At 50.8% G+C, this 25,936-nt stretch overlaps 1 protein-coding gene across 5 annotated transcripts in view; it reads left to right on the top strand.

Annotated features, from left to right (window-relative positions):
- Window positions 1–21,414, top strand: part of ELAPOR1 (endosome-lysosome associated apoptosis and autophagy regulator 1) — an 89,213-nt gene extending 67,799 nt beyond the window's left edge. For all 5 annotated transcript variants that reach the window (XM_055140752.1, XM_055140754.1, XM_055140755.1 and 2 more), the window contains 15 exons: window positions 178–266; window positions 3,034–3,211; window positions 3,961–4,089; window positions 4,416–4,506; window positions 9,855–9,960; window positions 10,212–10,349; window positions 11,437–11,700; window positions 12,850–13,023; window positions 14,429–14,609; window positions 14,853–14,949; window positions 15,586–15,687; window positions 17,713–17,839; window positions 17,927–18,105; window positions 19,078–19,243; window positions 20,998–21,414. In XM_055140752.1, the coding sequence (XP_054996727.1) occupies window positions 178–266; window positions 3,034–3,211; window positions 3,961–4,089; window positions 4,416–4,506; window positions 9,855–9,960; window positions 10,212–10,349; window positions 11,437–11,700; window positions 12,850–13,023; window positions 14,429–14,609; window positions 14,853–14,949; window positions 15,586–15,687; window positions 17,713–17,839; window positions 17,927–18,105; window positions 19,078–19,243; window positions 20,998–21,066 (2,090 nt within the window). In that variant the 3' untranslated portion in view covers window positions 21,067–21,414. The remainder of the gene's footprint in view (window positions 1–177; window positions 267–3,033; window positions 3,212–3,960; window positions 4,090–4,415; window positions 4,507–9,854; window positions 9,961–10,211; window positions 10,350–11,436; window positions 11,701–12,849; window positions 13,024–14,428; window positions 14,610–14,852; window positions 14,950–15,585; window positions 15,688–17,712; window positions 17,840–17,926; window positions 18,106–19,077; window positions 19,244–20,997) is intronic.
- Window positions 21,415–25,936: the final 4,522 nt, after the last annotated feature.

The following is a 25,936-nucleotide window of genomic DNA, read 5'->3' as shown; positions in this document are numbered from 1 at the left end:
CATCCACTATACTGTGAGGTCATGTATCCCACAGGGGTTTCCCACGTCCTGTGATACCTGTGCCAGGATGAACCCCCAGGAACTTGGGGTGGGGAGAGGGTCAGAGGGTTAGGATCAGGTCGCCAAGAGTCCTGCGTCACATAACTGCAAGTCTTTGTCTTTGCTTTTGTGATTTAGAAAAGGGATCGTCATCCTGCAAAGTGCGCCCTGCCTGCACAGACCAGGATTACTTCTACACGCACACAGCCTGCGACGCCAGCGGAGAGGTGGGTGGCCTGTTCCAGGGACTCTCCCAGCCCTGTAGTGCCCACAGTCAGGGATGCACCCCAGGGAAACCCCAGAGCCCTTTGAGGGAACCTTGGGGCCAATGAGAGGCAAAATGAATGAAGGCATCTCGTTCATTTCCAGGTCAGAAATTTTTTGGTTTTTTGTTTTGATTTTTTGTTTTGTTTTGTTTTGAGGCCACCCCCAGCTGTGCTCAGGGGTTACTTCTGGCTCTGCACTCAGGGATCACTCCTGGCAGAGCTCAGGGGACCATATGGGATGCTGGGGATCGAACCCCGGTCAGCCTCATGTGAGGCAAGTGCCTTACCCACTGTACTATTGCTTCAGTCCCCATCTGCTTTTCATTATCACCCCTGAGGGGGCCTGTGTTTTTTGAGGGGTGCTGGGCACGGTCTGCCAGTGGAGATCCCAAGATGCCTGAGAGAAGCCCCTACCCTCAGAGAGCTCAAGTTGTGTGTGTATGTGTGTGTGTGCGTGTGTGAGTGTGTGTATGGGGGGGTGGATGTGGGTGTGGATGTGGGTCTGTGTGAGAGAGAGAGACAGACAGACACAGACATAGAGATAGATAGAGAGAGAGATGGAGAGACGGAGACAGAAATAGAGGGGGAGAAAATGAGCCTGACCACCACTAGGAGTATCCACAGCTACGAGCTAGGGTGTGGAGAGGCCTTTGCACCTTAAGCAGTCACTGGCCGGCTGTGTCATGCTGCTGTCCACAGACAAAAAGGAAGGCTTCTCTCCAGAGATGAATTCTTTCTCGGAGTGCCAAGGCTCAGACCCAGGGCCTCATGCATGAAGACATGAGCTTTACCCCTGGGTTGCGCTTGGAGCCCCCAGGAGGAAGACCACATGGGGTGTCTCGCTTCTCAGGTAGGAACTGTGCTGGGAGGGCAAGGCCAGGATGAGGCGATGCAGGGCAACCGAGGCACCTTCGGTGCAGGGCAGCTGATTGGGAGCAGAGGACTGGCCTCTCGGAGGAAGTGACGTTTGAGGGGAGACCTGACTGAGAAGTGGAGGTGTCCCAGCACGTCCCAGGCAGGGAGTGCAGTGGCCCATGTTGAGGAGGCGGGCAGTGCCCGGGAAAGCCGAGGAGTGAGTGAGCGGGATGGCTCAGGGCACCAGGGAAGGGGTCGGTCTGACCCTCAGCCACAGTCTCAACCGCAGGGTGGAGCGAGTGTTGGAAAGTCTGTTCTCCCTGCCGAGCATGGATTGGCTCCAGGGATGCAGGAGTGCTCCATGGCCGGGAGGACCCCGGGGCTGGCAGCACCATCACTTTAAGCCCCAGTCCTGCCGGTCCTTCCACATCCCAGATGAGAAGATGCTTTGGCATCATCTGTGCTTTTTGCTGCAGCCTCCTCACTCCGGGACAGTCCTGAGGGCACCTCTGACTTGACTGTGGGACCATGGGCGGGGGGGTGGGGAAGCCTTGAGCTGACCAGCCTGACCCCCTGAGGCAGGCATGGCTCGAGGTGGTAACCCCTACGTGGCTTCTCACCACACCCAAGACTGTTCTCAGTGCCTGCCCCAATCTTGGCTGGCTCCTGCCTCAGTTTAAGGCTTTGCCACCAGGCTGCTTTGGTCTGTCTCAGTTCTGCTGTCGCAAACACCTGCTCGCATCTCCTTGGTACTGCCACTTTATGGCGGTGCAGACGTGTAAGATCTCTCTGAGCTGGCGTGGCCCCTGCCTGACACTGGGAGCTCGTGTGATGGCCACACTGTCCACTGCTCCTGGGACTCCTGTGGAAGTGTGTCGCTCGGGCTGGTCTCTCTCTTCCTTGTCCAGCTGATATTTGTGCTTCCCCACCGACGGTGGCTCCCAGTCACCCACTCTGGCTCACAGATGCTCTCGGTGTTTTCTATCATGCTACCATATACACAAAAAAGGCAACACTAATTCTTACCAACGAGAATTCGACCCTCGGTCAGTCCCAGCTGCAGCCGGCCGCCTCTGCTCCTCTGCTCGTGTTCTGGGTTTTTCTCCAGGTGCTTTGCCTGTGACCCTGACCTGGAAACAATAGGAGTCTACATTAGAATCAAGGTTTCTCTGGGACAGTGACCATCCCCTTCCCTTTGTCACATGTGTCCCCATTAAGTATATTCTTTTTACCCAGTTGGAACTTATTGACCAGATTTTGTTTACTTCTTTCTAATTTTCTTTTGTCTTGGGGTACCGCCTCTGCTGGTACTCGGGACTTACTCCTGGCTCTGTGCTCAAGCACTCTCTTCGCGGGCTCACAGACCATACAGTGTGCCTGGGGCCATATCCAGGTCAGCTGCATGCAAAGCAAACGCTTTACCTGCTGAACTATCTCTGCAGCCCCGTTTCTGTATTTTTAATAAAGGCCACACTTGGCCATGCTCGGGGATCTCAGGGCCTCTCTCAGCAGTGCTCAGTCCAGCTATGATGCTTGGGGGACACTAAGGCCACCCCTACGTGTGTTTGGGAGGAGAGGGTATACAAAGCCTGGGATCAAACTCAGGCCTTGAGCATGCTGGGCTCTGCCAACTCGAACCTTCTCCCCGATCCCTTACTTACTGAATCAAGTCATGTGCCAGGCTCTGGGCTGCATCCTTAGGGGCTTCGGTGACCAGAACTAAGTTCTACATTGACTTATGGTCCACAGACTGGAACTAATGACCCACATTGCATAGAGTTGTTCACCGTTGTCCAGAATCCACCCATCAGGTAGCTTCCCAAGGACCCATTCACCCCACACAGGCTCATCTCTGTCCTCTCCCTTTCTGCAGACGCAGCTCATGTACAAATGGGCCCAACCAAAAATCTGTGGGGAGGACCTCGAGGGGGCAGTGACATTGCCCGCCTCTGGTGTGAAGACCGTCTGCCCGCCCTGCAACCCCGGCTTCTTCAAGACTCACAACAGCACGTGCAGCCCCTGCCCTTACGGCTTCTACTCCAACGGCTCTGGTAACCTGCTCTCCACAGCGTCTCCCCCAGCCACATGCTGCCTGGGAGCTCAGAACATTTGGCTGTGTGTGGATCCTACAGGGCCAGGGAGGGACCAGGTCACCTCTGAGAAGGACATCCTGGAGAAGCCAGGGTCCCAACAGAGGCCTCCAGAATGTGTCCAGGACATTAGCGAGAAGGGCTGGGGCTAGGGGTGACTGACTGACCCACCAGAATCTGTCACAGAGCTGTGGAAAGGTGTATAGGGTCCAGGGGACCTGACTGGAGTGTGGCTGCATTTACTGAAGTGGTGACAGCTAATAGAGTACTGAAGCCACATCTAAGTTTGGAAAAGGGAAAATACTGGGTAGGCAAGTCGGGTAGTTGTGGTGTTGGGAGAAAGGGAGCGGATTGGCGTCTATTGACTACACTGTAAGAATGTTTCTGGGGCCAGGGAGATGGTGCAGCATTTGGGCGACCTGAACGGATGGCTTTAGTGGTCCCCAGGCTCTGCAGGGCCTGAGCGGCACTGCTTCCTCAGGACAGTGCCAAACATCCTGTTTGGTGAACTGAGAACTGCCAGGAGGACCCCCATCTCCCCCTGAACACTGAGGGAGGACCCTCCCCGCCACCCATAAAAGTTTTGAATCAGTTGATTCCACTGTGCAAAGGAGCTCCATGCCCTGCTGCTGGGCTGCCTGCCTGGGTGCCACTTTCTGAGGGAGTGGGGAGGCAGCCCCCACTGAATGTCCATGCTTGTGCACCCCTAGACTGCAGCCGCTGCCCAGCTGGGACAGAGCCCGCGGTGGGATTCGAGTACAAGTGGTGGAACACGCTGCCGGCCAACATGGAAACCACCGTGCTCAGTGGGATCAACTTCGAGTACAAGGGCATGACAGGTACTGGCCTTGCCAGGGCTAGCAGCTCCCGGGGAAGGGTGGGGCTCCAACTTCACCTGTCTGGAGGAAGATGCCCTAAACTCCAGGCCAGATGTTCTCTTCCTGGAGGGCAGATAGTGTGCTAAACCCCAGACCAGGAACAGAAACAAAACTGGAAGTAATAGTTCAGAGCTTGAGCACTGTGATTCCTGCTTGGCCATGGCTGTGCCACCACATAGGACGGTGATGCTCCCTGTCTCTCGTCTCTGTCTCTGCATCTCTCCCCCTAGAGTGTCACCTGGGTCCATGTGACCCTGCGTCTGTGCTCACTCTTCCTCCCTCTGCAGGCTGGGAGGTGGCTGGTGATCACATTTATACGGCTGTTGGAGCCTCGGACAATGACTTCATGATACTCACTCTGGTTGTGCCAGGATTTAGGTGAGGAATGAGGGCCATGGGGGAGCCTAGGCCCCCATGTCCCACACATTTTGGGGTGTCCAGACACATGCCAGTGTCCAAACCACGGGGAGGGCTGGGCAGGGGACTTTGAACCCTGCCTCAAGGGCTTCGTGGCTGCCTATACTGACCTTCCTGCTGCTCTCTTGTCCCCAAAAAGCTGCTCAAATTCTTCCTTCCCAGCATCATACTTTTAGAAAGAGGCCCACAAGGCTGGAGTGATAGTATAGAGAGTAGGGCTGCTTTGCATGCAGCTGACCCAGGTTCAATCTCCCAACACCCCATACAGTCCCCCAAGTCATTCCAAGAGTGATCCTGAGCACATAGCCAGGAATAAGCCTTGAGTAACAAACAAAATTTCAGAATTAAAAATATAAATAAGAGGTCCAAAAGGGCCAGAAAGAGGGTACAAAGGTTTAAGGCTTTTGCCTAGCGAGTCTACCAACCCCAACCCTGGTTTAAATCCCAGACCTGTATACAATTCCCTGAGCACCGCTAGGCCTGGACCCTGAGCACAGAGCCAGGTGTGGTCCCCAAGCACTGCTGGGTGTGGCCCTGAAACAAACAAAAAGGAAGGTCAAGAAACTCTGCTGCAGGTCTGGCTTGAACCTGGCTCAGGACCACCTCTGCCCTACTTCTCCATTCTCTGAGCCAGGCATGGGCTCCTTGACTGAGGATGTTATTCAAGGGGCATCTCTAGCCTGTGACTTGTTCACCCTGTGGTGAACCCTTGGAACTGTCCAATCACTGAAAGTAGCTGTGTGACTTTACCTCAATGCTTTATCCCTTAGGATCTAATATAACCTTGAATATCATCTCTCCAGTGTTTCGTATGAAACATTTCTATATGATTTCACCTTAATATAATCTTTGTAGAATCAAGACACATAACTTTTCTTTTGTGTCTTGTTGTTGTTATTGTTGTTTGGAGGGCATACCTGGTGGTGCTCAAGGGTTATTCTTATTCCTGGCTCTGCACTCCTGGCTGTGCTCAGGGGACTATATATGGTGTGGAGAATTGAACCCGTGTCTAGCATGTGCAAGGCAAACACCCTACCTTCTGTACTACCTCTCAAGGCACCAAGATATAACACCAAGATGCGTCACTTTAAAATAAGAGAAAAGGTCAAACATGTCCTTTGATGGATTGTCTTTATTTTGGGCAAGTTGATTGGGATTGATTTTACAGTTGTATTTTCCCCCCATCCCAGGAAGACCTGAGACAACAAGAAGTTTGTTTTGACTTTTCAGAACCACTGTGGGTGGGTCAGAGAGATAGTGTGGTGGTTGAGGCACTTTCCCAACATGCAGCTGGGTGAAATCCCACACCGCATAATGTTTCCTGAGCACTGCTGGATGCAATACCCAAACCAGTGGGGCCAGAGAGATAGTGCTGCAGATAAGGTACTTGCCTTGCTTATACCCAACCCTGGCACCCCATATGGTTTCCTGGACCCCACCAGGAGTGATCCCTGACCTCAGAGCCAAAAGTAAGTCCTGAACAGCATAAGGTGTGACACCAAATCAAAACCCAAACAAACAAAAAACATCACTGCAGACAGTGTGGTGTGGTGGAAAGGTGCTGAACTTGGCCTTTTACTGAGTGCACTTAGGAAAGTCATCTTGTCCCTATGTTTCAGGCTTTATTATCATCCGGAAACAAATGTGAATGACAGTCTGTGATTTGGACTAAGGCAGGTTGAGCTGATTTTTTACAGCCCTTTTGGTTAGCAGGTTGTATAGACAGGTGTTGAATTGGAGTGAGCAGATGAAAAAAGTCATAATTGGATTTTCCAAAGCCCAGACGAACATTTCTGCTCATACGTGCTGTTAGGATGCAGGGGAATAAGAGGGGAGTGGGGGAACGAGAAATCTACTGGCTGAGCTCTTTGAATACGGGAGGCTGGGACTTGATCCTTGTACCCTGTAACCACCCCCCCCCCCACATCACCACCCCCACTGCCGGGAGCGGTTCTCCTGAGTAGTAAGCTGGAAGTCTGCCTGCCATCTGCTCACCACCACCACGGGTGGCCCAAGGAACAAAAAAGGTAAGGGGGAGCTGGGGCCAAGGAGAGAGAATAGTGTTTGAAGCTCCAGATTCACTCCCATGCACCGCACGGTCCCCCAGACACTGCCAGGTATGACCCTGGTGGCCCCCAATCCACTGGGAAATGCCCTTTCCAGCAAAATAATGGAAAACCATGGGATGGGTTTTTATCTTGCCAATTTGACTTCTCCATCCTCTCATTTAAAAGCTTTCTCATGGAAAAAAAATTAAAAAAATAAAAGCTTTCTCATGGAGCCCAAAAACTAGCTTAGTGGGCTGAAGCTCACGTTTTGCATGCAGGAAGCCTAGGTTCAACCCCAAGAACCACCTGGTTCCCCAAGCACCACTAGAGAACCCCCTGAGCACTGATCTGGGAGTAGCTCCAAAGCCAGAAGTAAGCCTTGAGCAGAACCATGTGTGTCTCAAAAACAAATAAAAACTTAAGTTGTTTTAAAAATTAATTAAAAAAAGATTCCCAGACCAGAAAGTACAGTGAGTAAGGCACCAGCCTCATATGTGGTGAACCTGGGGTCTATCCCCAGCACCACATATGGTGTGACCCAAAATTTGAAAAAGAGAGAGAGAAAAAGTGAGTTTCCCTGCCTCCTTAATTTGCATTTCTTAGAACTGTGCAGATAAATCCTTTGTTTTCCAGGTAAGCAAACTTTTTTTTTTTTTTTTGCTTTTCTGGGTCACACCTGGCAATGCACAGGGGCCACTCCTGGCTCTGCACTCAGGAATTACCCCTGGCGGTGCTCAGGGGACCATATGGGATGCTGGGAATCGAACCCGGGTCGGGCCGCGTGCAAGGCAAACGCCCTACCCGCTGTGCTATCTCTCCAGCCCCCAAGCAAACTTTTTTTAATGTAGGAATACTGCTATTTATTCAGCCATTGATTAAGCTGGTTGAACTGGGCGTGAACTCCACATTACTTCTTTTTTTTAATTTTTTTAATTGGATATCTATGAGATAGACCATTACAAAACTGTTCATAATTGGGTTTCAGTCATACAATGCACCCATCCCTCCACCAGTGTACACTTCCCACCACCAATGTCCCCCGTCTCCCCATCACCATTCCCCAGCACCCCCCACCCCTAGCCTCCCTCTATGGGAAGCACTTTCCTTCTCTCTCTCTCTCTCTCTCTCTCTCTCTCTCTCTCTCTCTCTCTCTCTCTCTGCTTTTCCTTTTATGCATTATGGTTTGCAATACAGGTGCTAAGAGGTCATGGTGTTTGTTCAGGGTGTTCAGTATTTTTTATCAGGACAGTAAGGCTGGAGTAGCTTTTCAATTGGGTGGCAGCTTTGGGGTGTGGATGTGACTGCCGAGGCTTCCAGGAGTACAGGGAGGTGAGGGAGGCAGCCTGAGTCAGGCCAGGAGTATGGCGGTGATTTTGGACTGTGGAAGCAAGTGACTGTCTGGAGCTCTGCTTGGGTGGGCACAGGCCAACTAGTCCTCCTCCGATTTACCCTGGTCTGTTCAGCCATGCACGGGTTTGTGCTTAACTGTGGCTCTTGATCTCTTTCAAGATTTATTTATGGGTCTCTGAAGCAAGGCTAGTAGTAGAGCTTACAGGATGGCCTGGGGTTGGTTCGTGGGGATGACTGCCAGTGCTTCCATGAGTATTGGAAGTGGGGGGAGGAAGCCCACCCCAACTCTGAGAAAGCCTGGAGATTTCAATCGCAAAACTCACCAGAATTTTCAGCATGATGAGGTCCATACTGAGATGGTGGAGTCAGGCCGGGGATATGGGGGTAATTTTGGATTGTGGAAGCAAGTGGCTACTGGGGGCTCTGCTTAGGCTCTGCCCCCCTCTGATTTACCCCAGTCTGTTCAGCCATGCACGGGTCCAACATTAACTGTGGCTTTTGGTCTCAAGATTTGTTTATGGGTCTCTGAAATAAGTCCAATAAATGAGCTTGTATATCTGAGCCGGAGGTGGTTTGTGGGTGTGGCTCCCACATACCTAACTTTCGGCCATATAATTTCTTGGTAAACTTGGTCCCAAGTTGTTGGGGTCTGGCCAAAGGCACAGCGGCAATTTTGGGGTGTCAGGAAGCCTGAAGGCACCATCAGGCTGCTGATGCACTCACCCTGCAGGTACAGGTTGACCTGTTGGTAGCACCATACTCCCCAAGTAAGCAAACTTCAAGCTTTTTTTTCCCCCTGGGGATGTGGAGATGGCTAATATTCCAAAAAGGTGCTTTTCAGTTTGCAGAGAATCCACTGCCACAGACTGAGGGTTGCTGAGGGTTGCTGTAGAAAATCTCTCTTATGATAAATATCGTGCCCACTCATTGCCTAGGAATCACCTTAATTTGGCAGAGTCTTTTTTGGATATTTGTTTGCAGGCCACACCTGGCTATGCTCAGTGCTTAGTCCTGCTCTGCACTCTGTAATCAATCCTGGCTGGACTCTAGTATCCAACCATATGGAGTGCTGGAGATCGAACCAGGGTAGGCCATGTTGTGCAAGCCCACTGTCCTAGGGCTCTGGCCTAACCTGAAAATCTCTTTTTCTGATCTTTTATCCATACTGGTAGGTGCTCAGGGCATACTCCTGACTCTTCACTCAGGAATTAGTCATGGTGGTGTTCAGGGAACCATATGGGATGACGGGGATCAAACCCAGGTTGGCTACATGCAAGGTAAACACCATACCGGCTCTACTTTTGAGAGAGCAAATCAAAATATTGCTCCAGCCAACCTGGAAATTCTAACTTAATGGATTTGGGGTGAGGCCTGAGGGGCACATATCTAATAAGCTCTGGGTGCTGCTACCCAGGGAATACACTCACAGAACAACTGCATAGCAGGAAGCAAAACACTTCCACATTTATTATTATTATTATTATCATTTGGGAGGGGGCCACACCTGCTGGACGTAGGGGCTCCTCCCAGCACTGTATTCAGGGGTCATCCTAGAGGTGCTCAGGGGACCACACAGTCCTAGGGATGAAACCTGGGCCCCTTCGTGCAAAGTCTGTGTTCCAGTCATTGAGTTCCCTCCCTGGCTCCAGTGTCCACATCAACTATATCTTTGGCTCTCACAGCAGTGACAAGGAGCAAATCTGAAATCTCATCACCTCTGTCTTACAAAGCATAGGAACATGCAGTTGGGCTAAGTCAAGGCCACAAAGCTAGACTGGAGGAATTGGACTGAGTCTGTGCTCTTTCCTATAGTTTGAAACTTAATCCTGGCCCCCAGTAGATCCATGACTACCAGTGGCCTCTACCACTAACTAACTTTTCATCTCTGTCCCCCCTCCCTGGCCCACAAAGACCCCCAAAGTCGGTGATGGCAGATACAGAGAATAAGGAGGTGGCCAGGATCACGTTTGTCTTTGAGACCATATGCTCTGTGAACTGCGAGCTCTACTTCATGGTGGTATGTCTGTCTGCTTTTCTTGACCTGTGCAGGGGCTCCCCAGGACCACCAGGAGGGCTGGCCCCATCTACCCCTGGGGTGCACCCACAAAAGGCCCCCTCTCAGCTTTTGGTGAAGTCACAGAGTGAGGGCCCAGACTGATATCAGGGGTCTTCGCAGCCCAACCTGGGTCTGTTCCACCATGATGAACCCCTCCACCTCCCAGGGCCCCCAGCCTATGTGCTCTTCTTACTCGTCTGTCTGGGGTATAGGGTGTGAACTCCAGAACCAACACTCCCGTGGAGACGTGGAAAGGGAGCAAAGGCAAGCAGTCCTACACCTACATCATTGAGGAGAACGCAACCATGAGTTTCACCTGGGCCTTCCAAAGGACCACCTTTCATGAAACAGTAAGTCCCTCTGCGCCCACACCCCAGGCAGGAGAGGCTTCCCAGTATTAGCAAAGAACTCTCCAGAATTCAAGGGTTTGAAGCAGCCAGGCAGAGCACAGCCTTTCCCAGTCCTTGGAAGAGCACTCATCGAGCCTTGTCAGAGGACCTCTAGGAAGATGGCACAGTGAGCTGCTCCAGGGATGTCCCTGCCTGGAAGTCCTGGCCTTAGGACGTGGCTGGTGCCTGGCCAGCCTTGATGGCCCTGTTGCTTCAACTAATGATAATAACTCAAGGGGCTAGAGAACCAACTCCTCAGTTGGTACAGGCTGGAATCCTGGGTTTAATCCCCAGCACCACCCAGAAAGCTGGTGAGCACAGGTAGCTAGGTGGCACCTCAGATATAACCCAAAATCCAAACAAAACGAGAGAGGGGTCAAAGAAATAGCACAGTGGGTAGGGCCTTCGCCTTGCATGTGGCCAACCGGGGTTCAATCCCTGGCATCCCATATGGTCCCCCAAGTACCGCCAGGAGTAATTCCTGAGTACAGAGACAGAAGTAACCCCTGAGCATTGCAAAGTATGATCCCAAAACAAACAAAAACAAAACAAAAAAGATAATAATAATATAGTGCCAAAACTCCAGTTTTCTTAACTCAAGATCATGCAGGATTATTGCAAAAAACTTGGAACATAGAAAGAGGCAAGAGAAAAGAAATAAAATCATTCATAACCCTCCCTCCCAGGGAGACCCCCTTTAACATCTGAAGTATATTCCCTACATTCTTGATTTCACTACGAATGTACTTCTTCTTTTACAAAGAAAAGAACCTTCTTTTCCCATATAATAGAACTCAATTTTCCCTCTGGCACAAAATAATTTCTGTGCATCCTTTTAAATTGTTTAAAATGACCCAGCGTGCACATAAAGAGCTACTGTTAAATGAAAGGAATGGGATGCTTTAAGGTTTGGCTTAAGCAGCACGGGGTGGGGTGGGGGGCGGGTGGGGGTGGGGGAGGGATGAAGTGGCTCTTTATCATTTCCAGAGGACTCGGTTGCTGCCACTGCCTCAGGCCCCCGCCTTTCCTCTTGTCTCCTTGTGTGCAGGGCAGAAAGTACACGAGTGACGTCGCCAAGATCTACTCCATCAACGTCACCAATGTGATGAACGGGGTGGCATCCTACTGCCGTCCGTGTGCCCTGGAGGCCTCTGATTTGGGCTCCTCCTGCACCACTTGTCCTGCTGGCTACTACATCAACCGGGAGTTGGGCACCTGCCACTTGTGCCCCCCGAACACGATCCTGAAGGCCCACCAACCCTATGGCTCCCAGGCCTGCATGCCCTGCGGCCCGGGTACCAAGAGCAATAAGGTGTTTGCCATGTGCCCTGCACCCCAACAAACACCCTCTGAATGGAGCCCTGCTGAGGGCACTGGGTTTCCCAGGGGGCTTTGAGGGGTCTGTCCCCAGTCCCCAAGCCCTCCCATTCAGATGCTCCCAGACCAGGGACCTGGAGATGCCAACCTGGGTTCTTAGCTATAGCTGTTGGTTGTCAGGACTTTGGCCTCAGTTGTGGACAAGTTTCATCTTCAGGGCGGGAGAGGTGATCAGTGACCGTCTGATTGGTGATCGGTGACTGGTCCAAAGGGTAACTTGGCATCAGTGCAGAGACAGAAGTGGAGGAGGAGGGAGGGTTCTGTGGCTCAGGCTCAGCCTCACTGCAGCCTGCTGTTGTGGGCACGTGCTGCCTCCAGGAACACAGCCCTCCTTTGCCTAGCCACGGTTAGGCGGCGTTACCCTCTTCTCCCCAAGCAGACAGGCACTGCGGCGACCCCACCTACTGTCTGACTCAGTCCGACAGCCAGGAGCTGTCTAGTGTTCATTCATGCCATCAAGTGAACGTATACTCTGCCACACCAGCAAGGCCATGTGCCTGGAAGGCTGACCTACACCCTCTGCCAGTGAGGCTTGGTTTAGCTGTGCTATAACTGCAGCAGTAGACAGACACCTGACGATCTCTTCGGGGCATATATTCTGTCCACCTCCTTATTTTCCAGTGGTGTCAGGGATAGGATGCACTGACAGACAGACAGATACACACACACACACACACACACACACACACACACACACACACACACACACACACACACTGGGCAAGTGTTCTGCCACTAAACCACGACTTAGCACCTGGCTACCCCTTTTGGGTGCTTTTGCTGAACCTTCTTCCCCTGGTGCTCCCTCTGCTACCCTGTACCATGGCAGGGAATGGCAGCTTTGAAAGGCTACTGCGCAGTGGGGACACCAAAATGGAGCCAGGAAGGGAAACAAACACCCCTTTGGAATTCAGTGGCTCAGGAACTCTGTCCTACTTCTTTGAAGGCCCACATCCCCCCTAATCCTTGCTTCTTCTTTCACCCCACAGGCTGGGGCAGGCAGGAGTAGGGGTGGGGGGTGTTCCTAGACTGGGCGGGGAGAAGCCTGGCCTGAGCCACAGCCTCAGGGGCCCTCTCCCTGCAGATCCACTCTCTGTGCTACAACGACTGCACCTTCTCAGTCAAAACCCCCTCCCGGACCTTCGACTACAACTTCCAGGCTCTGGAAAACACCACCTCTCTGGCTGGTGGACCCAGCTTCACTTCCAAAGGGCTGAAGTATTTCCATCACTTCACCGTCAGTCTCTGTGGGAACCAGGTGAGGGCGCAGTGCCCATGGGATGGGAATGGCCAGGGGTCACCAACAGCTCAGAGCGCAGAGGGACAAAGGAGAACAGAGAGAAAACACTGGGGGGGGGGGGGGGTGTCACAAATGATTGTTCTCCCATACGCCTCTTTCTCCAAAAGCTAAGTCATAACTTTCTAGTCATAATTTCCAAACATTTATATAAGGAAAATAAAAGTGTTCAGAAACAAGGTCCCTATTTATTCCTACCTCACCCTCAGTCCTTCCAACTGCTGAGTGAGAACCAGCCAGGAGGAAGTTGTTTTCCTTCAAACAGCATTCTTTAGGAACCACGGGGCTTGCCACTTATCTTCTAGACAACAGTAAAAGAAAGTAAAATAAATGGGTCTTGGTTCACCTCCATGTTTATTTGCTGTCACAACAAAAGAAAATAGCATGATGGGTCTTATCAGCTAAGCAGAGACCTTACCAGCATTCCAGCAGCCAGCAGCCTTGGCTCGTGCTTGCAAATTCTTAGAATCCCAAAGTCCAAGACAGAACTCCAAAGCCCCTCACCCCAGTATCTGTAGGATGATTTCATCACAAGGAAGCCAGGGTTAGCAGCTGGCAAGTGGACAGAGCAAAATGCAGGGAATTCTGAGGCTTTAGCCCTCCTCCATGTGGTGTTCAAGGCCTTGACACCAAGGCCATCACTGAGCTCCTTCTGCAACATGCAAGAACATGTGTGTTTTTGGAGATGATACTAGCGAAGGAATCCCACACTGGAGAGACGGCTCAGTGGACTGAGTTCTGACTTTGCAGGCAGGAGACCCAGCTTCCTTCCCTGGCACCCAATGGCTCCCCAGCACCACCAAGAATGACCCCACACTCCTAGCACTGAGCCAGAAATAGCCCCCGTACTCTGGGGTGTGCCCTAAAAACAAAATAAAAAAAACAAAACAGAAAGCTTCAGTTATGTGACATCTCCTACAGGGCATTTGCCTTGAACGCGGCTTACCGAGGCTCAAGCCCTGACATCCCAATGGTTCCCAGAGTACCACCGGGAGTGATTCCTGAGTGCAGAGCCAGGAGTAACTCCTGAGCATTGCCAGGTTATCTTTGCCAGATCCAAAGATTAAAAAAAAAAAAAAAGTTCCTTAATGGGCAGGCAGGTGGACTAGATCTCCACGTCAGTGCCCCCACAACAGCCCTGCTCAGCAGCGCCCCCGCTGGCATTTCTAGAAATGAGGGAGCCCCAGCTGTAATTCTGTCTTCTCTCCCCACTAGTCTGCCTCGCAAGTAGATCTGGGATGAATCCCTTCACAGAGGCTAGCATAGAAGTGAGACACTGCTCTCGGTTCCCTTTGGGGCAGTGGGAATGGGGTGAGGGGATATTCCTCTAACTGCTCCCGCCTTCCTGCCCACCCCTGCCCCCCAGGGTAAGAAGATGGCTGTGTGCACCGACAATGTCACTGACCTCCGGGTGCCTGAGGGCACGCTGGGTTTCTCCAAGTTCATCAGCGCCTTCATCTGCCAGGCTGTCATCATCCCCCCACAGGTGACAGGCTACAAGGCCGCCGTGTCCTCACAGCCCGTCAGCCTCGCCGACCGCCTTCTGGGTAAGTGAGTCCACTGCCCACTGCACACGGGGAGAGTGGTGCCCCCAGTTCCAGGGGAGGCCCGGACCTGTTTCTTGTCCCATCCCTTTGCATCAGGCTTCCCTGGGGACCTCTTGGTCCTCCTGGGCCTCTGGCTCACCTCCTGTGACCACAGGTCAGGGAGATGGGACAGTGACAGGTTCTAAGAGCACCCTCACCCGAGGCTGCCCAGGTGAGGGCTAACTGGGAGCTACCCGTTGGCAGGAGTGACAACAGATATGACTCTGGACGGCATCCTGTCCCCCGCCGAACTCTTCCACCCGGACTCCGTGGGGATCCCAGATGTGATCTTCTTTTATAGGTGAAGACGAGAGATCAACCTCTCTCAATGGAAACTGGGGGCTCCCCCGCAGTTTCTTTTTCTTTATTTTCGGGGGGGAGGCACACACCCAGCAATGCTCAGAGGTTACTCCTGGCCCTGTGCTCAGGAATCACTCCTGGCGGTGCTTGGGGGACCATATGGGATGTCGGAGATCAAACCCAGTTCGGCCATGTAAGAGGCAAATGCCCTTTCTGCTGTGCTATTGCTCCAGCCCCCACAGCTTCTATCATGTCCCTTTTACCTGCCACAAGCCAGAATGAGTCTGAGGTCTAACAGAAATGACAGCTAAAGGCTGGGGGTGCCCTCAGCCCAGCTTTGGGAATGGGGGGGGTTACTGGGGGCCTGCCGGCCCTGGAGGCAGAGAGAGCTGTGGGGTCCCCAGGCTGACTCTCTTTCCCACTGTGGAGACTCTGGCAAGTGCTTTTCTCTGGGTTGGCTTCCCCATCTCTTATCCCCATGTAAACCCAGGCCTCTGTCGTCCCCCGCCACAGCCCAGTGTGCCAGTCTAAAGCCCATGTTGTGTCTTCCCCACATGAGGGGACCAATTTGTGCTGGCAGCCTTGGTGGCTCTCTTGTGGCATAGCGTGACCCTATGGCGGCGGGCTTTCTCTGCAGATCCAGCGATGTGACCCAATCCTGCAGTTCTGGGAGGTCGGCTACCATCCGGCTTCGATGCAGCCCACTGAAACCAGCCCCTGGAATTCTGTCGATACCCAGGTAATGGGATATAACCAAGTCTCCCTTCCTTGGACTCCTTCCGTCCTGAGAGCCAGAGATCACTGAGGAAAGAAGGAGCAGAGGAAGATGGTCTGAGGCTCTGGTGGTCTGAGACGAGGGCTTCTCAGGGCTGTTGGGTCACAGTACTATCTCCCAGTCTTCAAGTGGCAAGAACCAGGCAGAGGGCCAGAGAGAACTCACAGGTGTTAAGATGCTTTCCTGGCATCTCGCTGACCATGGTTCAAATCCCCAGCATCCCTATGGTTTCTTGAGCACTGCCAAGGGTCCCTCCTGAGCATAGAGCTGAGCTAGCTCCTGAGTATCACCAGGTGTGACCCAAACCCAGCCCACCCACCAAAGAAAAGAATGAGGTCAAAGGAAAAACAAAGTGTTTCCTCTGATTCCCAGACCATTTTTGAGACAGGTACAGAGCACAGTGGCTAACAGCTAAGGTTGAAAACCAGGTGGGAATCTTTTTTTGTTTGTTTGTTTGTTTGTTTTGCTTTTGGGGTCACACCCGGCAATGCACAGGGGTTACTCCTGGCTCTGCACTCAGGAATTATCCCTGGCAGTGCTAGGGGGGACCATATGGGATGCTGGGATTCAAACCTGGGTCAGCCGTGTGTAAGGCAAACGCCCTACCGGCTGTGCTAATGCTCCAGCCCCCAGGTGGGAATCTTATCCTCTGTAACTATAAATGCATTTCTTTTCTTCCTTAGACCTTCCCCTTATCTTATCTAGAAAATGAAGTGATAATCAAATCCTTTGGGGCATGGAGAGATAGTACAGAGGGTAAAAGTGCTTGCCTTGCACAAGGCCAACTCTGGTGTCTCATATGGTCCTCTGAGCCCCAGGAGTAAACTGTGAGAATGATCAGGCATGGCCCAAGGGGAAAATAAAATCAATCCCTCAGTGGATTATTGTGAAGATTACATGAGACACTTGAGGACTTTCAAGATATCTGGAATGTACTTATATTATTCAAATGAGGAAAGGTTTCATTGATCCTATGAATTGCTTGATAACAAAAAGACCCAGTTTGATCACCTAACACACTAAATCCAGAAGTCCCAAATTAATTTGACTACACAGTACCCCCCCCATTAAAAAAATTTTTTTTCACATAATGCCAACAATTATCTCTTTGTTGTTGTCATTTTTGGACCACACCTGGCTCTGTGTTCAGGGATCACTCCTGGTGTTGCTCAGGACACCATATGGGGTGTAGGGGATGGATCCTGGGTCAGTCACCTGTGGCAAACATGTGTAAGGTTGTTCTAGCACCCCTCACCCCACCAAAATATCTTGAGGCACTCCAGTGTCTTGAGGAAGAAGGTCTGGGAATTAACGACTCCTAGTAAACAACTGCTCAAGTGAATGGGGAGCCAGGCTGGAGAACTCGACACAGCAGCAATGTCACAATGTCAAATAATTGCGATCAAGAGCATCACAGTGAAATACCGAACAGACAAGTGTGGCCCGAAGGCCTTTCCTTGTCCCTCACCAAGGAAGCTCCAGCAGACTGATTTCTGCCAAAGGTCCCATGTGCCTGGGGAAGACAGACTCCTCTGGGCGCTGGTCAGGGAGACTGCCAGGCCCAGACACCAAAAGAGCTCTGGTAAAGCTCAATCGAGAGACTGGAGTGATAGCACAGTGGAGAGGGCATTTGCCTTGCACGTGACCGACCCAGGTTCGATTCCCAGCATCCCATATGGTCCCCCAAGCACCCCCAAGAATAATTCCTGAGTGCAGAGCCAGGAGTAACCCCTGAGCATCACTTGGGTGTGACCCAAAAAGAAAAAAACAAAAAACCAAAAAAGCTCATTTGAGGCCAGAAGTTCTATTTCCAACAGGGGACCAGGAGAGCGGTCCCGGGTTAAGGGCTATTTGCAAAGATTCTGGCGGGGCCCACAGTTTGGCGAGGAGAGAATGGCACCGGCAAACTCGGCGATGGCAGGGCTCCCTCCTGACCCTCCCACCGCTCCTGGGAGGATGAGTGCTCACGTCTTCTTTCTGCTTTGCCAGTGCCTGCTCCGACGGGACCTGTGATGGCTGCAGCTTCCACTTCCTGTGGGAGAGCGTGGCCGCCTGCCCGCTCTGCTCTGCGGCCGACTACCACGCCATCGTCAGCAGCTGCGTGGCCGGAATCCAGGTAGGGGTCCCCACTGGGGCCAGGGAGAAGGAAAGGTGGTAAGGAGTAACTGAGTTTCTCACTCCTTTGTTTTTCTGCCCACCGCAGAAGACGACTTATGTGTGGCGGGAACCAAAGCAATGTGCTGGAGGCATCTCGCTGCCCGAGCAGAGAGTCACCATCTGCAAAACCATCGATTTCTGGCTGAAAGTTGGCATCTCTGCAGGCACCTGCACTGCCATCCTGCTCACCGTCTTGACCTGTTACTTTTGGAAAAAGAACCAAAAGTATGTGACGGGAGGCTGGTGTTTGGGAACTGTTTAGGCAGGTGGGAGGAGAGGATAAACTCAGGGCTCTTCTCAGAAACTGGCACAGACTCCATGGCCCTGGCCAGAGGCCTTTCAAGCCTCCTGCACAGGGATGGTGCCACCTGGTGTCTCTGTGTCGAGAGGAAAGGGAAGAGTGGCCTTGATTTATTGATATTTGTAACAGAAAGGAACGGTTTTTGTGTTTCCATAGATATTGTGGGGTGGGAGAAGGCTGGGCCACACCCAGGGGGGCTCTGGGCTGTCCATGGCTTTGTGCTCAGGAGTGACCCCGCACTGTGATCCATCTGCAGGTCTAGGGGAAGCTGAGTAAGCACCTGACTTCCTGTATTCTCTCTTCAGCCCCAATTTTAATGTTTTGTTGTTCTTTTAATTTAATTTTATTTTTATAAAGTTGTTCACAATAATTTATTGCATTCAATATTCCAACACCAATTCCATCACCATTATACCTTCCCACCACCATTATTTGGAATTTTCCCAACCACACCCACACCTGCCCCAGTAGCAGGACCTAAATAATTTACTTTGTATTGCTTGTTATGAATAATTTGCTCAATATGATCCCAAAAACTTTCCTTAGAGGAAAGCGTGTGAAGATTGTTGTATCTCACCCTGGAGCCATTAAGCCCTTGTATAAGTGATTACTAACATGTTGCTACAGGCTGAGCCCTGTGTGCTAATATTACCAATTTCAATGTTTTTGATTAAGCTTTGAGGTCTCGGCAATAGCCAGACTAAAGGACAAAAGATACTGAAGAGGGCCCGAGGATTCCCTAGCTCTGTGCCCAGCCTGAGACCTTTTGTTTTGGTTTTGCTTTTGCTTTTTGCTATGCTTCTGGGCCCTTAGCCAAGATGCAGGGCTGTTTGGGGCTCTCTCTGGGTATCTAGTGATAGCCCGCCCACCTTGTCCTCCCCCTGCCTGTGCCACAGATTAGAGTACAAGTACTCCAAGCTGGTGATGAATGCCACCCTCAAGGACTGCGACCTGCCTGCAGCTGACAGCTGCGCCATCATGGAAGGCGAGGACGCGGAGGACGAGCTCATCTTCACCAGCAAGAGGTCACTCTTTGGGAAGATCAAGTCATTCACCTCCAAGGTAGGGGAGTTGGGCCACACAGCTCAGTCCAGGGACACTGAGCAGCCCACCCACTGTGCAGAGACCACTGCACTGCCCTCTACTCTACTCTGTCCCTGTGCCCTGAAAATGCTGGGTTTTGTCTTGTGTATCGCCAAAATAACATGGCCTCCCTTGGGCCCACATCTACTCCTGTCCCAACCCATGCTCCAGCCTAGGGCTTGACCCAGCCCTCAGTCACCACTATTCTGGCTTTTCATGGGGATTAAGGGGATGCCTAGGGCAGGGAGGGACAAAGCAAGGATGAAGGGTCAGAGGTGACCTTTTGAATCCACTTCTTTTTATTTTTCTCTTGGGTTTTGGGTCACACACAGCAATGCTCAGGGCTGACTCCAGGTTCTATGCTCAGGAATCTCTTCTAGTGGGTGCAATGGACCATATGGGATGCCAGGGGTTGGACCTGGCTTGACTTACAAGCAAGGCAAGCGCCTTACCCTCTGTACTATCACTTTGGCCCTGTGAATCCACTCCGAAGAGCAGACAGGCTCTCCTTTGACCAGGGTGGGGTGCTGTCCTCCAGCTGCCTGTCTAGGCCTGGGCCTTGGATTGGAGGGTGCAGCTGAGTCATCACCAAGATCCTGTTGTTCTGGAGCAATTCCCAGCTGGCAGAGCCAGCTTTGTGTAGGCGGGCAAGTGAGTCTGAAGCTCATAAACGCAGCACAGACAACATGGTCACTGGGTGTGGGGCTAGCAGCTTCCCTGGGATACAGTCCCCATAGCCTGTTTGGCCCACACCTACACCCCACTTCTGTTCTGAACTGGTTCATCCAAGTCAGAATGGCCTGGGAGGGTGGAAAGGCAGAGGGATGGGAAGGGAAGGAAAGGTGGGTATATGTGTTCAGTTGCTGAATTTCATTTGCTTTGTGCTGAATGCTAGGGCAACACCTTGGCCTTGGGGATATATATATATATATATATATATATATATATATATATTTATATATAACAATGATCACTGTCACTGTCATCCCGTTGCTCATCGATTTGTTCGAGCGGGCACCAGTAACGTCTCTCATTGAGAGACTTATTGTTACTGTTTTTGGCATATCCAATACGCACAGGTAGCTTGCCAGGCTCTGTTGTGCGGGCTCCATACTCTCGGTAGCTGGCCGGGCTCTCCGAGAGGGGCAGAGGAATCGTACACAGGTTGGCCGTATGAAAGGCAAAAGCCCAACCACTGTGCTATTGCTCCAGACCATAACAATAATATATGCTAAAATATATACATAACTATATATTATGTGTATATAAATATAAAATTTATATATATTATATATGTATGCATACTTAACCAATGGGAGAGCAATTTGCCCCCAGAACCTTAGGTCTTCCTGTAAAAAAGTCTTCATGTGGGGCCGGAGCAATAGCACAGCGGGTAGGGCGTTTGCCTTGCACGCGGCCGACCCAGGTTCGATCCCCGGCATTCCATATGGTTCCCCAAGCACCGCCAGGAGTAATTCCTGAGTGCAAAGCCAGGAGTAACCCCTGAGCATCGCTGGGTGTGACCCAAAAAGAAAAAAAAAAAAGTCTTCATGCAAAGCAGGAAGTGGAAAGATTTTTTCCTCTCTAACTAGAGGGAAGAACAAAGAGCCTCAAGTGTCCCTGTGTCACAGAGCCCTGGGCGTAGGCCTTCCAGCACCTGTTTTCCGTTTTTCTCCTTTGTTTTCACCCTCGACCTGTGCGACAGCCAGCTCCTGTCACCATCTCTCTTTCAGAGGACCCCTGACGGATTTGACTCGGTGCCACTGAAGACATCGTCGGGAGGCCCAGACATGGACCTGTGAGAGGCACAACCCTGCCTCGCTGCCTCCTCCCCGTGGCCGTCACATTGCAAGCCTGTGGCACTCAGGGCGCCAGCTTCCTGCAACAGCCACTGCTGGGCAGCTCTTCACTGTGGCCTTACCAGAAGAAGATTGAATTTCCGATCTTTGTGGTTTTATTTCAATTTTTTTTTTTTATGGAATACCAAACTTTCTTTCTGCTTGCCTCAGACCTGCCAAATATACCCATACTTTGTATGTATATGACTCCCAGATGGGTGGCTTGTCTCTCAAATGGCCCAGTGAGTGCTGGAGCTGCATTCCCTCATCACTGTGCTGGAGTAGAAACCCTTTACTCAAGCATCAACATCATTGCGCCTGCCTCTGGTTTAATCATTGCGCCTGCCTCTGGTTTAAGGGCAGGGCCAGCTAGGAGTGTTCTTGGTCACCGGTCCTCAGCTCACCATCTCTTTAGAGAGAGGCTGGATGGAGGACTGTGGTATTCTCCAGTGGACATTGGTAGCCGAGGTTCATCTCTCCCGAGAGCCAGTTCAAACTTGGTGTGAAAGCTAGCTAGGCTGAGGGCAAGGTAAGTGAGGCCTGGCCAAGGAATGGCTTGAAGCCCCAAAAAGGGCATAAAGGAAAGGTCTTTTGTTGTTCTTACTTTGGTACTACATTATTCCCTTTTCATTAAGTGATTCATATTCTCATTAGAAGAACTAATGGAGAAAGTTCAGGCCAGAGAGGTAGTTGAGGGGGTAAGGGACTTGCCTTGCATGTGGTTGACTGGTTCCATCTTCAAGCACCATATCTGGTCCTCTAGCACCACCAGGAATGACCCCTGAGCATAGAGCCTGGAGTAAGCCCTGAGCACATCTGGGTGTGGCCCCATGAAAACAAACAAAAGAACTGAAGGAGAAAATTTATCAAGATAGCGCAGTGTGGTGGGGGGGGCTGGAGCAATAGCACAGCGGGTAGGGCGTTTGCCTTGCAGGGGGTCAACCCGGGTTCAATTCCCAGCATCCCATATGGTCCCCTGAGCACAGCCAGGAGTAATTCCTGAGTGCAGAGCCAGGAGTAACCCTGTGCATCGCCGGGTGTGACCCAAAAAGCAAACAAACAAACAAACAAACAAACAAAAAGATAGCCGCAGTGCCTGGGTGGAGCATTTGCCTTAAGTGGGTTTGATCCCCAGAATCACAAAAACAAAGAGAAGAAAAAATGCCCCTAGTTCTGGTCTATCTATTCTCACTTGACCCCTTTTTGTTGATTTGTTTTTAGGCCACACTCAACTGTGCTCTGGGATTACTTCTGGCTCTTCACTTAGGAATTAGTCCAGGAGATGCTCAGAGAACCACAGGGGATGCCAGGGATCAAACACAGCCACATGCAAGGCAAATGCCCTACCCACTGTACTATCTTTCCAGCCCTTTGGCCCTTTTTTAAAAATCTCCCATTATCTCCTGATGACACTGAAGAGAGCCAGGTAAACCCCAAACCTGGATGTTCTAATTTTTTTTCTCAGTTTGCTCTTACAGAGATGACAAACACTGCCAGTAGGAAAAATTTCCCCTCTTTGGTTTAGAGAGATAGTACCAGAAGTAAACCCTTAGCCTGCCATATGGCCTACCCAGGTTCGATTCCCAGCACTGCATGGTCCCTAAGTAATGATCAGAAGCATCACTGAACACAGAATTGGGAGCAGCCCAGGTCGTGGATGTGACTGGCCGATATAACCTAAACCAGGACCCCCTGCCAAAAATGAAAGAAGGAAGGAAGGAAGGAAGGAAGGAAGGAAGGAAGGAAGGAAGGAAGGAAGGAAGGAAGGAAGGAAGGAAGGAAGGAAGGAAGGAAGGAAGGAAGGAAGGAAGGAAGGAAGAGAGGGAGGGAGGGAGGGAGAGAGGGAGGGAGGGAAGAAGGAAAGGAGGGAGGAAAGGAGGGAGGGAGGGAAGGAGGAAGGAGGGGCTGGAGTGATAGCACAGCAGGCAGGGCGCGTTTGCCTTGCACGCGGCTGACCCTGGTTCAACTCCCAGCATCCCCTGAGCACCGAATAACTCCTGAGTGTACGAGTCAGGACTAACCCTGTGCATTGCCAGGTGTGACCCAAAGGCAAAAAAAGAAAAGAAAAGAAAAGAAAAGAAAAGAAAAGAAAAGAAAAGAAAAGAAAAGAAAAGAAAAGAAAAGAAAAGAAAAGAAAAGAAAAGAAAAGAAAAGAAAAGAAGAGAAAAGAAAAGAAAAGAAAGAAGGAAGGAAGAGAGGAAGAAAGAAGAAAGGAAAGGAAGGAAGGAAGGGAGGGAGAAAGAAAGAAAGAAAGAAAGAAAGAAAGAAAGAAAGAAAGAAAGAAAGAAAGAAAGAAAGAAAGAAAGAAAGAAAGAAAGAAAGAAAGAAAGAAAGAAAGAAAGAAAGAAAAAAGGGAGGGAGGGAGGGAGGGAGGGAGGGAGGGAGGGAGGGAGGGAGGGAGGGAGGGAGGGAGGGAGGAAGGAAGGAAGGAAGGAAGGAAGGAAGGAAGGAAGGAAGGAAGGAAGGAAGGAAGGAAGGAAGGAAGGAAGGAAGGAAGGAATTCCCTATCCTGGGGGTGAGTAATAGTACAGTGGGCAGGGTGCTTGTCTTTCATATGGCAGGCCCAGGCTCAATCTCCTTCACCACATGTGGTCCCCTGAGCCTTGCCAGGAGTGATTACTGAGTGCAGACGCAGAAGTAAGCCCTGAACACCACTGTGTGTGTCCCAAAAACAAAGGAACAAAAAAGAAAGTAAGAAAGAAAACCCACAGAAGAAAAAATGAATTTTGAATAGCTAGAGAAATTGAGGTAGGATTGCTTATTCTAAACTTTCTGAGGACTGTGGAGATAATTGAAAAAGTTAGAATGTAGGGCCAGTGAGGTAGTGCAAAAGTTAAGGCCTGAGCCTACAGCTGCAACACTGATTCAGAACCTAGCACCATATACGGTTCCCAGAGCACTGCCAGGATTGTCCCCTGAGCACCACTGGGCATGACGCCCCCAAAACCAAAAAGAATATTGCATGCATGATTTGCAAAGGCCCTGGGTTTCCCACCACCAACATTGTAGTCCCAGTGGTTCCTGAGCATTCCTAGGTGGCCCCTGGAGACCCCCCCAACCCCAGTGATGCTAGGTCTGCGAAGCACCAAACTGCAAGACATGAGCTGTGGGGTCAAGAATCCCCAGAATGGGGGCTGGAGCAATAGCACAGTGGGTAGGGCATTTGCCTTGCACACGGCCGGCCCAGGTTCAATTTCCAGCATCCCATATGGTCCCCCGAGCACCGCCAGGAGTAATTCCTGAGTGCAGAGCCAGGAGTAACCACTGAGCATCGCCAGATGTGACCCAAAAAGAAAAAAAAAATCCCCAGAATTGACCCTGTTTAAACCCTACTTGGGAGCCCCCTCCAAAAAAATAAATCAATTCTGGATGATATGAGACATTCAAGGAGAATTTGGAACCATGTCAGTACTATAATGTTAACCTATATAAAATGCAATTACCATAGGGCATAGTGTAGTAGGAGAATTAGCACCTCATTAAATCCCCCACCTCCAAATCCTGGAAGCTTTCTCTGACCTGTGTTATTTCTATGGGTTTATTCTGAGTGATAGCACAGCAGGTAGGGCTTTGCCTTGCATGCACCTGACCCAGGTTCGATTCCTCTGTCCCTCTCAGAGAGCCGGCAAGCTACCAAGAGTATCCCGCCCAGCATGGCAGAGCCTGGCAAACTCCCCATGGCATATTCAATATGCCAAAAACAGTAACAAGTCTCACAGTGCAGATGTTACTGGTGGCTGCTCAAGCAACTTGATGAACAATGGGACCACAGTGCTAGAGTGCTATTTTTTTTCTTTTGGGGTCACACCTGGCAATGCACAGGGGTTACTCCTGGCTCTGCACTCAGGAATTACTCCTGGCGGTGCTCAGGGGACCATATGGGATGCTGGGAATCGAACCTGGGTCGGCCGTGTGCAAGGCAAATGTCCTACCCGCTGTGCTATCATTCCAGCCCCTACAGTGCTGTTCTTAAAGGGAACATGAGATTCCTTTATAATTGTGTTTCACTGACATAAGGGAGCAGGCAAGCCAAGAACTAAAGATTAGTTGTCAGATTCACCTGAAATTGCATGATAAAATTGCTGTGGGAACCTGAACAGGTACAGAACCAGTGTGGGAGGGGTGGTGTGCAAGCGGGTGTTATGGAAGACTTCAATCAAGGAAGAAGGCACTCCCCAATTTAAAGTAACAGAGGAGGGGGCTGGAGAGATAGCACAGCGGGTAGGGCGTTTGCCTTGCACGCGGCCAACCCGGGTTCAAATCCCAGCATCCCATATGGTCCCCTGAGCACAGCCAGGGGTAATTCCTGAGTGCAAAGCCAGGAGTAACCCCTATGCATCGCCAGGTGTGACCCAAAAAGCAAAAAAAATAAAATAAAAATAAAGTAACAGAGGAGGGGAAAGAAGTATCTAGGACAGAGAAATGTGAGGCAGAACTGACTTAGGAAGTGCTCAGTCAGAACCACAGGCCTCAGATCCTGATCTGGGAACTATGTTCATTTGTTCCTCACAGGAAAGAACTCAAGGACAAGTCAGAATCTGTTTTTTAAATAGAAAAAAATTATTAAAGACTAAAAGTGATTGTGTGCACTCTACGTGTCAGAATGTAGCATATGCCAGAGAGCATAGTGCCATTTCTTACAAATATGTTTATATAAGTATAGGAATAGGGCTAAACATTAGGGATGGAATATTCATGATGTTTTAGGGAAGAAGGAGGACTCTGGGAAGGTGTAACCCAGATTCTGATTATACTTGGTCACTCTGGGAGGTCACCCTGACAAATAGCACAGGAGGGTGTGGTTTTTATGTACGCAAATGTATTATTAGATTGA

Source organism: Sorex araneus, chromosome 5 (genome assembly GCF_027595985.1).
Source record: "Sorex araneus isolate mSorAra2 chromosome 5, mSorAra2.pri, whole genome shotgun sequence".
Classification (NCBI taxonomy): Eukaryota; Metazoa; Chordata; class Mammalia; order Eulipotyphla; family Soricidae; genus Sorex; species Sorex araneus.
Note: the sequence above shows the minus strand (reverse complement) of the source record. Positions and strands in the feature narration are given on the sequence as shown.